General features: G+C 39.2%; 1 protein-coding gene across 1 annotated transcript in view; it reads right to left on the bottom strand.

Moving 5' to 3' along the window:
• The window catches only part of LOC145474898 (U5 small nuclear ribonucleoprotein 200 kDa helicase-like), a 32686-nt gene that overhangs the window by 17632 nt on the left and 1606 nt on the right, over positions 1-13448 (bottom strand). The window contains exons 3-18 of the mRNA XM_081455201.1: positions 13075-13246; positions 12659-12724; positions 10732-10858; positions 10091-10149; positions 9127-9219; positions 8096-8479; positions 7818-7892; positions 7229-7402; positions 6440-6733; positions 3644-4078; positions 3057-3238; positions 2440-2647; positions 1805-1966; positions 1260-1362; positions 589-680; positions 33-119 (exon numbers count right to left, since the gene is read on the bottom strand). Of these exons, the coding sequence (XP_081311327.1) occupies positions 33-119; positions 589-680; positions 1260-1362; positions 1805-1966; positions 2440-2647; positions 3057-3238; positions 3644-4078; positions 6440-6733; positions 7229-7402; positions 7818-7892; positions 8096-8479; positions 9127-9219; positions 10091-10149; positions 10732-10858; positions 12659-12724; positions 13075-13246 (2713 nt within the window). The remainder of the gene's footprint in view (positions 1-32; positions 120-588; positions 681-1259; positions 1363-1804; positions 1967-2439; positions 2648-3056; positions 3239-3643; positions 4079-6439; positions 6734-7228; positions 7403-7817; positions 7893-8095; positions 8480-9126; positions 9220-10090; positions 10150-10731; positions 10859-12658; positions 12725-13074; positions 13247-13448) is intronic.

Here is a 13448-nt window from a genome sequence, read left to right as displayed (position 1 = left end):
GCCAACCTACCAAACAAAGTGTCGTTACTAACCTGGAAGTTTCCAGATTTCTTGTCATATTTCACTAGGTTGTTTTTGTCTAGCTGTGTGGCTGCTGAATGAATCAGATCTGCTCTTCGCTGAATAAAAAGAAAATAGAAACCATTGTTTACAGTAGGCAAATCTAAAACCTGTCTTTTATAATAACTACATTTGCACTAAACAGTTGGCAGTCTAGGTTCAATAGCTTGACGTGGAAGGAAATCGCTGGAACTGCACAAGACAGGACAGTCTCTGTTGATCCACTTTTGTCCCCAGAGGCCACAGTCCTTAAGGTCAGCAACAAGAATTATGACCTCTGGGTGGGTCCAACACCAGAAGCCCTTAATTCATGGGCTTCCCTTCAAATCTGACAAATCTGGTTGGCTGAGAATACGAAACAAAATAATACTCTGCACTTGCTCAGAAAATCAAGTCCAGCCAGAGCTCACAATTCTGAAGCATCTGGGGGTGAGAACGCTGTTAATCTCAAATAAGCTTACTCTGCTCTGTGCAATGTTAAGTCAAAAGCCAATTGGCATCTATCGATTGGATTAATCGGATCCATACCTGTTCAAGAAGGGGGTCTTTTTCAATCTCGTCATGAGTTATGCCATACAACGAAGGATTTCTCAGCATTCTGATATAAAGGTAGGTATACCCTGAAACAGGAAAACAGCCAAAAATGTGACTACTTGATCCCTCTCACAGACAACCTAAACAGCAGGTGAGGGTTAGATGAAGCCTGTTTCTGTACAATCCAAGATGGCTGGATGCAGCAAGAGGCTCGATAGCATTGCTGCTTACATGTATCTCCAGTGACTCAAAAAATGAACTCGTACATGTACATGTAAATTGAATATTGAATCTCATGTAACACAAGGTCCCTACTAGGGAAATTGTGGCTATAAAGTTCTTTTTTCATCCAACTGCAATTGGAAAAAAGGTCAGCACTTGGTCAGCCCTTAGGCCAGAGTGTGTATTGACTAACTCACCAACTTCAGTAACACAGACACCGCTAGGAATATGTGGGCTGCTTAATCTGGAATGCAGCACAAACCACTCTGGCTGCCATACATCTCTTTCAATGTTACTTCCAAAAGTTTAATGAGAAATTAAGTCAATAACCATAAACCCCAGTTAATAAACATCCATTTTCTCAGCACCGCACTGCTCAAAAATGAACTGACTGAGTAAAAGGAAATCCTAAATTGATCAACCTTTAGATCACAATGCCTTACCTAGCCAATGCACAGCCTCCTTAGCATTCTGCACAGTTCCAAGCACAATTTCAGCATTAAGGTTGTCTGCTAGTTTGCCGATAAACTGGCTTTCAATGGGCAGCTACAGGAAAATAAATCACGTTAGACAATTTAGATGGCATGCAATACAAATTTTGACAGATGCGACATACATGTACATTGCAACAACTACACTTTGAATTAATTAAGTAAACTGACAAAGTGCAGTAAAGTAAAGATGTTACATACTGTATTACTGTATGTGCATACAATCAAATTAATACAGTCAATATAATTTTTTGTTTTGTACATTTTTGTCTCTTCGAAGACTCACTGTTAAACTGTACTTCAGAACATCAAATTCAGAAAAGTATATTTGATTAAACAGCAAGGACCTGGAGTTCAGACCATATCAGGGACATTTTGTACACATTAAATTCATTTTCCACACTTTTTCCAGGTCTAGACTACTGGTCTTTTTTTCTGGATTTCTCAACTCAGATTTGTCAAGCCCCATGTCTATAGCAATCTAAGCACTGTCTTACCTGCTGGTTCATGAGTGAGAGGTAGTACTGGAGCTCGCCATGGCTGGTAATCAAAATGCCCTCCCCTTTCGTATCATATTGGGGCCGACCAGCACGTCCCAACATCTGCATCACATCCAATGCACCAAGCTCAACCCAACGTCCCTTCTCGGGATTGTAGATCTGATATTAAGAACAACACTTGTTAAACCAGATGATAAACTTCCAATGACTTTTTAAACATTCAACTGTTTGTTTCAAGTCATTTGCATAACATTTCAATTTTTATGAATTGCTGTTAACACAGGCACACATTCATTACAATTTCATTCTATTTTAGCACGTTAAACTATACAAAGCTAATAAAACCCACACGGCTACCTTGCCTAAAACAGGTGTTTTATTGACAGCCAGGCAACAGGCAAATTGACTGGCTGTGGGGATGATTTTGCCTGCCTGGTTTGATCATATAGAGAAAGTTCAGTTCAAAAAGTTTTGCCCGCCTGTGTAAATCAGTTGCTCTCCTGCTGAAAACATTAATGAAACCCCTTCTTAAAGTAATTTCTTTTTTTTTTTTTTGCACACTCCAAATGATTTGATTTGTATTGAATTTGGTACAATCTCCAAATTAAAAGTAAAGTGAACAGAATACTAACCTGAGTTCCCTTAATGATCACAGTGTGTGCTGGCAAGTTCACACCCCAGGCTAATGTTGCAGTGGAAACTAACACTTGGATGTGCCGGTCAGCAAAGAGATCTTCCACCAGGGTTCTATCAACTCTGGTCATGCCTGCATGATGAATGGCAAACCCGTAAGGAAGCAGGTCCTTCAGCTCCAGGTTCACAGCTTGTTCAGCTTCAGTTCTGAATGAAGGAGGATGAAACAAATTGTTAACAAATTTTCAAAGCGTGAGAGAGGTCACGTGCATAAAATGGAGCTTGTCCAGAGCACATGCTAGAATATACTCTTCCCTGCTCAATAGAATATCATAGTCAATCTGAAAAATTGTTGACGAAGCTCTGTTCTAGGCATTCATATTGCTTTGATTGAGGCGTCACATTATTTGTGTGTGCAAAAAACATAATTTTTGTGAGACCAAATTTTTAATAACTCTGGCCAAAATAGAGATCAAAAGAACACATGTCCTGCTACATAATACTGTATATAGTATTTCCAGCCCTGTAATGCACACACTGTATATATCCAGTAATCAGTTCTTATAAAAATCAAGAAATCCTTTTTAACAAGGCTCAGGACCATGCATGGCCTTACCTAAGCACTTCAGTACTTGCTGAGTCTTCCCTCAAGAAATGTCCCAAAGTGTCTCTCTCAAGACACAGGTCTCTGATCGCTCGTGCTGTTTTGCTTGTCTCTTTCCTTGAGTGTACAAAAATCAGCACTTGGTTCTTTCCAGCATGTTCAATGACTTTTTCATACACAATGTCATTCATCACCTGGAGTAGTAAAAAATAGTAATTTAACGTAAAACTGTATGAAAACAGCATCATAACGGTGAGCCAAAACTTGCCAGACTTACTGTACATGTAGATTTCAAAGTACAGTCATTGTCTTCAAACAGCTTTGGATAGCAGAGTTGGTATCTAAACTATCAACAGTTGCCATTTGAATATTTTATGTTCCAAAGACTCGACCCTGAATACTTGTGATTAGTATCCAGGAATTTGACACTTTGGATTAGTAATAATCTAAGAGGATTGGAGAGAAACCGACTCCTTTTGGACTCAAAGCTCCTGACATCAAGATATTGGGCAAGTCAAATTCTCAGAACCAAGATTAGAAGATAAAACTAGTGACCTGTAATGAGAATTGATCTTTTAAGCATGGGAATGTTGACAAACCTGCAATCTCTTCATTGGTTTCTTCTCTGTGATACCAATATACTGCTGCTCCAATGGAACAGGCCTAAAGCTGTTATCAAAGAAGAACAAACCCTTTGCAGGATTCACGCGCATAAACGTTGCCACATCTTCATAATTTGGTAAGGTGGCACTCAACCCAACCAGCCGTACCAGCTCTTGTGTGGTCTCGATCTGCCGAATGGTACGGGCAACAAGTGACTCTAACACTGGCCCTCGGTCATCATGAAGAAGATGGATTTCATCGATGATAATCAGACGGACAAGTTGAGTGAAAGTCCTCTCTCCTCCCTTACGTGTGATGATGTCCCATTTCTCAGGGGTACAGACAATGACTTGAGTGCTGTTGATCTGTTCTTTATTAAGGTTGTGGTCTCCTGTTAATTCCGAGACTGTAACACCATATGTGCTGAGCCTCTGTAGATAATAGAAACAGTTTTAGTTTTAACACATGGCTTGGATCTACATGTAAGGTAAAGTCTGCATGTGAGCCAAGTGGCCCATCAGGCCAGAGCTTATCCCAGTTTCTGTAGCATGAAGCGACTAGGAATATTTCTACTCCCCCCTGGATGGGATGCTAGTCCATCGCAGGGTTACTCCCAGCATTATGTTCGCCGGAACCCATTTAAACACCTAGGTGGAAAAAGGCACTGTGAGTAGTGTCTTATCCAAGAACACAATGCAATAACCACCGCCAGGGCTTGAACCCAGACTGCTTAATCCAGAGACAAGCAATGCACTAGCCATGAGGCTGCTGCACCTCCTCTTAGATCTGCATGTTAGTGAGCACTAAAGTACATCAGCATTTGGACAGAAGCTAGATGTCAGCACTCTTAAAGTGCACCTAACCCCAAAATTTTTTTTGCTAAAACAAATCTAGACTTTATTTGAAGCATTTGGGCGAAGAAATTTTTGAATTTGGTTGAATCCTCGATTTTCTATGCCCTTTCAAAGTCGCGATTAAGTGTTTCACGACCGCGTTTTAGGGAGTCTGGGGCGGCGGTACCTGATGACGTCTACCCAGGAACCAAACACAATAGCGCCTCAGTCAACTCTCTGTATTTGCTCAAGAATATAGAACGCAAAACTAATCGTTTCGATGTATTTTGGGACTAAAACGTCCAAGTTTTGTCTCAGAATCATTTCTTTTTTGTCACTGGAGTCAGAGTTAAGTTTTGATTCAGAAGGCTCCGAAATAAACTTCGATCGAGCACGTTCGACGACTGTGAACTCACTGCTTAGAGCTTTGAGAGCAATTTACAATATTTCAAGCGACAACAGGGAAGACGTTTTTGTGGACGAGCTGCTTGTATGTTAAGAATGGAAAGCTAGATACGAAGTGGAGGAGCAGGCAAATGAAAAGCAGGAAAGAAAACTCAAGGACTGCTTTGGATGGTAATTTCGTCAACTAAACATAAGATTCCCATGCGTGTTTATAGCCCGTTTACATTTGTCCTTACCGAGAATGTATTTTGTCAAGGTGCTGTTAAATCAAGTTTGTGTTTTACTTTCAGTTGAATGCTTCATGTTTGTAACAGCGACGTACGTGTTGCAGTTTTCGAGACTTGATGACCTCCAAAACATTGGCTTCGATCGATTGAAAATCATATTGTTTGGACCTGTATTTTTGAAGCTGCGGGAAGCAAGGCGGAAGGAAATATTTCATACAATTACCGATTTCATATTGTCACACGTTTTAAGTCGTAACTCCAAATAACCAATGTAAATTGTTCTCAAAGTTTGCAGTGAACAAAAAAGTCGTCGGATAAGCGAAAAGGATGTGTTCCCTAAGCGGTCCGCAGATAATCTTACGCGGTCATATTTTCGACGCTATTGCACAGAATCTTTGTCGCACTGCTGATTTCCAAACCTTCGAAAAACTCTGTGAGTCTAACAATTTTGTTATCATGTAATTCTAGAGGATTAATCTTCGACTTTCATCTAAATCGAAAGAGAAATAAGTGTTGGTTAGCGGCGTACAGTTGCGATCTATTTACATATCAGTATAACGCTTCTTGATCATGACCGGATCACACAACTTTGCCGGTTATGTTATAAACATTGCGGGATTGGAAGATATAGGTTGTAGGTAGTATTTCTACAAATTTCTGGTTAGCTCTAAGCAGAAAATTTATGAAAATAGCGTTCGAAAGTCTGTGGAACAAATTCCAGTGAGAGTTCTTCAATGGTTCTCACAGATTCAGTTCGCTTGTTTCGGTTCGACAAAATCAACCATCGTTTATGTCTTTATTGCACCATTAGCCAATCATCCTCAGTAAATTGTACAGTATATCTTTCTTTAAATCTGGAATATTGCTGCAACAGCCGATAGCACCTCTGGAAGGCGTTTTCTGCGCACTTTTCGAATGTGTATTGCACCATCCTGAAGGAAATGAGAGGAAATGAGATATCCAACCTTCCTGGGTAGACGTCACAAGAGCCGCTGGACCCATTCTCCTCAAACTCAGTCGTGAAACAAAATGGCGGTGTTTTGGAGCTATTTTCGAGATTTCGTCATGGCACAGAAAATCGAGGATTTAACGGAATTCAAAAATTTTTTCGCAGAACTATTTCAAATAATAAGTAGATTCGTTCTAGCGAAAAAAATTTTTGGGGTTAGGTGCACTTTAATTAAAGTATTAAGCATCACCTGCACCACAACTTTGCATATATGTACAGTGTACAGGGCATTGCAAGCCAGGGTGAGTGACAGTACACTGCATGCACCTTGTCACAGAAGAGTGATACCTTGCTACCTAGCTGTTAGATTCAACTTACCTTGGTGAAATTGGCAACCATTTCCTGTACAAGAGATTTCATGGGTGCCACATAGATAGCTTTGAATTCCTCTAAGTTGATGGTTCCATCAAGGTTGATGTGTTTGCCAACTTCTCTCAAGATGGTCAACAATGCAACATTGGTTTTACCAGCCCCAGTTGGTGCACATAGCAACAGATTCTCATCAGTGTTAAGTGCAGTGTTGCTCAGTCGACTCTGGATTCTGTTCAAGGTCTCATATCCTTCAAACGCTGGTTGAGCATACTTGGGCAAGCTGGTAATGGGGACCCTCTCCTGTGAAAAGTGTTGTAAAATGTAATTCTGTTCAGTGCCTTTCTTGATTTTGGCAAGAGCATACATGTACAGTACATACACTGTGCCAAGATGTGGGGTACTTGTCCAAATAGAGTATACAGGCCATTGAATGACATCTGAATTGTGATCTTAAAAACTCAACCAGTGTTTGCACTTTATACTGCCATCAATAAATTATATAAGTGTAGTGCTTTAACAGCTTCAAAAGGTCATTTGATTGATTTCAATCCATTTTCTTTCCTTTCTTTTCCAGGGTCAATTGGTTTTTATCACAATTACTACTAATGGCAGCGTAAACTGATACGTTTAAGTTTTAAACTTCAAACCTCAAATGTTAATAATGAAAGGCACAGTAATGAAAGGGGTGCATAACAGGAAAATAATTCAGATTGTGAGTCACAGCATCTGCCATCAAGGATTCAGTCAAAGTAACACTTTTAATATAATCTGCCATGTTTTGCAGTCGTCACGTACCTCTCCTGTTTCATAAGGTTTGGGTTTTAATGCAGGTACGTGAACCTCCTCGTAACCTTTTCTTTGCTTTCTGAACGAACCATCAGGTAGCTGACATCTCTTGTTGGCCATGAGATGGCTGCCATCTTTGAACATAAGATCCTCAAGATCCAATATCCTCCGACTACCTCGAGTCTGCAAGAAAGACAAAATAGAGATAATTGATCCTGCTTGTTTAACATGGCATAGTGCTTATTCACACTCAGCCTACAGAACTCACAGAAAAACAGTGATTGTGAATACAATCTCAGTACCATGCTGTACTTTATCAGGACCCAGTGGCCAAGAGTGACATACTGCATACATGTATATACAGTGGAACCCTGCCTCACAGCCACCCTATTAATAGGGCCACCTCATTATTACGGCCACTTTATTCTGGCCCAAAGAAAAGCTCAGTCAGTCATTTTCTTATTTACAGAACCCCTTTAACATGGCCACCCCGTAAACACAACGTGATTTTTGTGGCTCATTGGTGACTGGATTAACGGGGTTCCACTGTAGTTATAACATTGTATTAAACAATTATTAATAAAGATCATTGCAATACCTGATCAGACTCAATAGCATCCAAGTCTGCTGCGATCCTTGCTTTCCTATTGGCTGCTTTCCTTGCTCTTTCCTCCTACAAGCATGAAAAACAAAAATAAGACCAGGCCAAGTAAATTACATGTACATATATTACCTAACAATGACATTTATTCTGAATTTCAAAGGCCTTGTGGTAAGTCCATGAAGACTGAACATAATATAATCTACGGACAATGCCTTGATCACTATGAAATCAGTAATCAAAATTATACATGTTCATTATTAAACTCATCTGACCTGAATTAAGTCTTCTTGTTCTGTTTCTGTCAGCGCATGCAGAATAGAAGCTAAATCTGGATCAGAACTCATTTTCTCTTCAATTTCTTTCTTTTCATTGGCACTCTGTGCTGTTGCAAGCAGTGTACAATACAGCACCATGCTCTTGTTTTTCCGCAACAACCTAATAAAAGAGAATTTATCATGTCCCAGAAGTAGCATCATTTTGTTCTCGAGTTCTCGATCATCTTTAGCACTCTTAAGGATCTCCAACACTTCTTCAGCTTTTGATCTTGAGGCCTCAGCATCTGCATAATATTTGTTCAGTTCTCGTTGTAACCAAAAGGCATCAATGTCGCGAGGGTGAAGATTATCCCCTGTTCTCTGGGACCTTTCATCTTCCAACTAATCAAAATAGAAAAAATAGCGTAATCAAAATCCTAGTAAAACAATTATGATGTCACTTGGTTACCATATTATTTTTTGCCGCCAGAGAAAAAAACAATTGAAATCCACTTGCCCGGTGGGCCAGTACATTTCAGTTTTCAGTTGCCCCACTAATATACATGTAACACCTGCCAAATAGGTATGCAATGTTTATCGCTTATCAACTGCATCACTCACTACAGTAGGTGTTGTCTGTAATCAGTGATATGCTATAACAGAGGATGAATGCAAGCAAAGTATGCTTGAATTTTAAATTTTAAATCCATTGGCATTCTTTTAACTCATTGCTTACTCGTAGCTCATCTTGCAGTCTTAAGTTTTGAAATTGTTTTTGACTGGAAACTATCACTAACAAGACCACTGAGGCTAACTTCACTTGCCCACCAGACCACCAAACTTCCATTTTCACTTGCCCAACAACAAAATTCACTTGCCCCAGGCAATCAGCCCTGGGTTTCGTCCTACCCTGTTTGCACACATTTTTGGCACCTCATATAAGCAATCAGTATGTAATTTTTCAGTTCAATTTCAGCCCTTACAGGGGGAAGGGATAGGAGTATGTAAGCAAGAACAAAAGAACAATAGCCAAAGGCAGACTGCCTCACCCCTCCCTGAAGAGTCATGGTTGTGTCAGCCTCCACACCCTCTTCCTCATCACTGGATTCTTCATCGCGGACCTCATCAAAGTCTTTATCCTCCTACAAAATGAGAAGAAAAGAGTCTGTAAATACACAGGCACAGTAATTTCTCCTTACAAAACCAATGCAGGTAATTGTAAGGTGTATCCACATGCCTTTATGATCTTCCAAAAAACAAATATAGAACAGCATATTGCAAATTGAAGGAACAAAAATGTGACCTTTTTAACAACCCAGCAATTTACTGAATTAAACGGCTAGGATATAATACCTCAAAAAGGAGTGGTTAGTTTTCCTCTCAACATTAAACAGACACACGATAACAAACATGTGACTGTGGTAAGCAAAGAGAGGACTACTTACAACAATGGCTTAGTTCTATTGAGTAGAAAAATTTACGAGAAACACAGAAAGCCAAAAAATGGGGATGACTTAGCAGACTGCACTGTGCATGTACAGTACAGCATTGACCTGACTGCTCATCTTGATTTGAATGAAACTGTCATTCATAATGCTCAGACCTAATCCTTATTTTGTTAAATGTCTTGGCTGTCATGAAGGGCCGTAACACTCAACACGTAATGACAGCCGTACATATATGTGGCCAAACTTTTGCCAATTGAAGACTATTGCTATGTCAGTTTGAACTTTAGAGACTACAATTAGGAAAAAACAAAACAGAATTGTACTTAAAACACTGTGAGAGGCCCAGTGACCTGATGGAGCATGCTGGATTGAGTCCTACTGTAGTTTGGGTGGATCACTTTGTTGTGATCTTGGGCAAGACACTCCAAGCTTCCCTCTCTCCACCCAGGTGTATAAATAATTATGGATCCTGTGATAGACTACAGAGCTGCATCCCATCCAGGGGGAGAAAATGCTCACTTGATGCTACAGAACATTATCAAAGTAAACACAACACTTTACATACCTCTTCTTCCTCTTCATCAAACTGTACAGCCACACCATACGTCTCGTCAATCACTTCATCTGCATGAAACAACAGAACACATACCTGTTATGACCAGTACAAGATGGCATTGAAGTAATGGTCTCAGCATATCACTGCTCACTGATCATGTTCATAAACCACGTAATCCACAAGACTTTCTTCAGAATCAGGTAAAGCATGGATTGATTTTAATCATGATGATCAGCAAGTTTTATCATTACAATCCTGTTGACCACCGCATGGAAATGCAACTTCAAGATCCTTAAAGTATCAAATTGTAGATCAAATCAAAAAAGCTAAAAAAAACACCAAAATAAAGGTAACAAGTATTGGAAAGATCACTTCCGATCAGCATTAATAATATTTAATTACTATGTATAGCACGGTTGAGTGTTTTTCTATTGTTGTTTAAATCTTTAATAAAATGCAGCACCAAGAAAAACCCACGAATTGACTTAAAATTCATTGCATATCCTCCCATACAAGAATGTCACAGACTTTTAGGCCTCAGAGGAAAAGCAGAACTAAGAAAGATTGAAGATTCTTAATGATCCTCACACACAGTTGTGATGATGAGCATGAGTGAGACAGCCTATTTACCATTGAATACATGTACTTACCATCATTTAGTAAACTTCTGTCCACAGAGTAGTCAGTGATTTTCTTTCCCAAGTTTACCAGCAATGCAAATCGTTCATCAGGTGTTGGACCAAGAAGAGATATAATCTCCTTCTGCCGCTCTTTATCCTGATAAACAACAAAAAATACATGTCATTCCAGCTAGACTCATGGCTTCCCAAGCTTATCAAACTTACTGATGACAAATCACATAATTCTTGGGTTGCATTTCTTTGAGAAATTATAAGATTAAATAATTCAGTCTTAAAACCCAAAAACAGATTTTGCATTTCTTTACTGATTAGAACAGATTAACCCAAGATCTCTTGGAACATGGTGCATCAAAGGAACTGATGTATCTAATCTGGGTGAGGATTCTTCAGTTCCTTTGAAGCACCATGATCCTAGTGATCTTGAATTAATCTGTTTAGAAAAGAAATGTAATATCTGTTTTTGGATGTAAGAATCCTATCTTGGATTTTTCCAAACAAAAAAAAAAACCCTAATAATTTATGCTAGACTAGGTAACCTAAAATTCCCAACATGTAGAAGAATAGCAAAGTTACATGTACACGTAAATGCAGACCTTTGTAGTTCAGGATGACAAAGTTATTAATGTAGCCCTCTTTACAACCTAGCAATTTACTGAATGAATTTGCTAGGATAACCTCCAAGGGTGTGGTTAGTTTTCCTCTCGACATTAAACAGACACACGGTAACGGAAATGTGACTGTGGTAAGCAAAGAGAGGAGTACTTCAAGAAAAGCTTAAGAACAAGGAAATACACTGTTTACATTTCCAGGCACAGATACATGAATATCAAACTTAAACACACTGTACATGTATATGTACATGCACACAATGAAGTGTACATGCAATTCTATAGAATTTTGTACTTTACTGTACATTGCACATGCTGTAGACATCCTCACTGGAGATTGGATATTCATTTTACTACTTTGATCCTTATTGTCTGCTTTAGCACTGCAAAGTGACCTTTAAGGACATTCACGCTGATCATTAGAACTGCGCATCCTTACTGCGCATGCAAATTAACGTGCTACATCATGCATCAAGCGCCTGCTAAGTAATAAAATGAACATTGATAGGGCAGATAGCCATTGCTGTAGCTTTGCCTGGATCTAATGATCTTCCAAAGACGTTCGGTGACCCCTATTTTTCTTTAGATGGATCATTTTCTCTACCGAATTTCTACATTTAGCAAAAAAATGAAGAAAATCTATCACTTAAAAGTTTGGATTTTCTGCAGAATGCACCATCAAATTCCTTTCTTTTTAGCTCTTTGTTTATCTGTGCAGCAGTTTCAAATGCCATTTCAAAGGTTAAGTTTTGTGAAAACGTTGACAACATTTGGAATTATTAATGCAACGGATTCACTTATTCAAAATATCACCACATGTGGGATAGTTTGTCTCTGTTGATTCATCTTTGATATTTTAAGCTAAAAACCCTGGAGACCATGCTGATTTACACATCCCAAAATCAGACTAGTTTTCCACATGCTTTATCACTGAGGCAAAGTCTGTGACCCATCATTTTTTTTTTTCATTTCTGAAACAAGTACATGTAATTCATTATCTGTCCGCAGTAGAAGTTTGAAGAAAATCTATCAAGTAGAACATTTTCGTGTGAACGTCGTCAATTGCCTGGCAGACACTTAACATGTAAATTTTGTTAAAGGACCTTGAAGGAAATCCTGTGTATAAGAGTCCCAAGCCTCCCACAATAAGAAAACCAGTTAATGTAGATACCATTTTAGAAGTCACTGAAACATCTTACGCTTCACAGAGGTGATAAGGAGTGAGTGAGTGTTGTGTGTAATTCTAGTGTTGAAGTGGTTCTATACTGTCCAACCATTACAAGCTAATTATTTGTGGTTACCGTAATTCTTTTAAAACCACTTTGTACCTTCATCTTGTCGTCCTTTAACACCACAAGTACTTCATCTGCTGCTCCACATAAAATGTCACGTGGCTGATTAAAAAAAAAATTAAAACAAAATGGACTTGTGATTACATTAATTTAATCAGGCAGCTTGTTACAAGTATATGAACATGTTCTTTTTATAACAAGAGGTTTATGTACATGTATATACTGCAGGGCTGTCATCAAGTACTGAGTTGCCGGCAGCCTTGATCTTCACACTCGTAACAAACTTGTTACTCTGTGGGTGAATTCTTTCAACAACAGGCAAGTTCACCTGGACATGTAGATGTTGCATCGAGTGCTTATCAAGCATACTCTGCCATAACAGGTGTCACGGGCTACAGCCCTTAATTATAGCCCTGTATCAAACCAAGAAAGTACAGGACATGCACTGTTACCTGATCACCAATTGCAGCCTGAATGAAGCTAAGGAGGACTTCATAGGTGGATTTGGTTTCCCTGGTTTTCGGCCTATATCGCACTCCAGCCAAGTCTGATGAATCATCTGACAACAAACTGCTGCTTGCTTTGCTCTTGGTAAACTCCTCTCTTTCCACCAGTTTTTGACGCCTGTAAAAGAATTTTTTTCATCATTACGATCAATGCAATCATAGGAGGTTTGGTAGACAGCAGTTACATGTGGTCTGAGTTTAAGTACATTCTCGGTTTAATGTGTTGTATTCTTTGGCGAGAAGTTTTACTTTGACAGTTTTACAGCACAAACTCCAGGTATTCCATTAACGTTTCCAGGAGGAGGTCAGCTGGTTTTCAC

This window comes from Orbicella franksi, chromosome 2 (genome assembly GCF_964199315.1).
Source record: "Orbicella franksi chromosome 2, jaOrbFran1.1, whole genome shotgun sequence".
NCBI classification, from domain to species: domain Eukaryota; kingdom Metazoa; phylum Cnidaria; class Anthozoa; order Scleractinia; family Merulinidae; genus Orbicella; species Orbicella franksi.
This window is presented reverse-complemented; position numbering and strand designations above follow the sequence as displayed.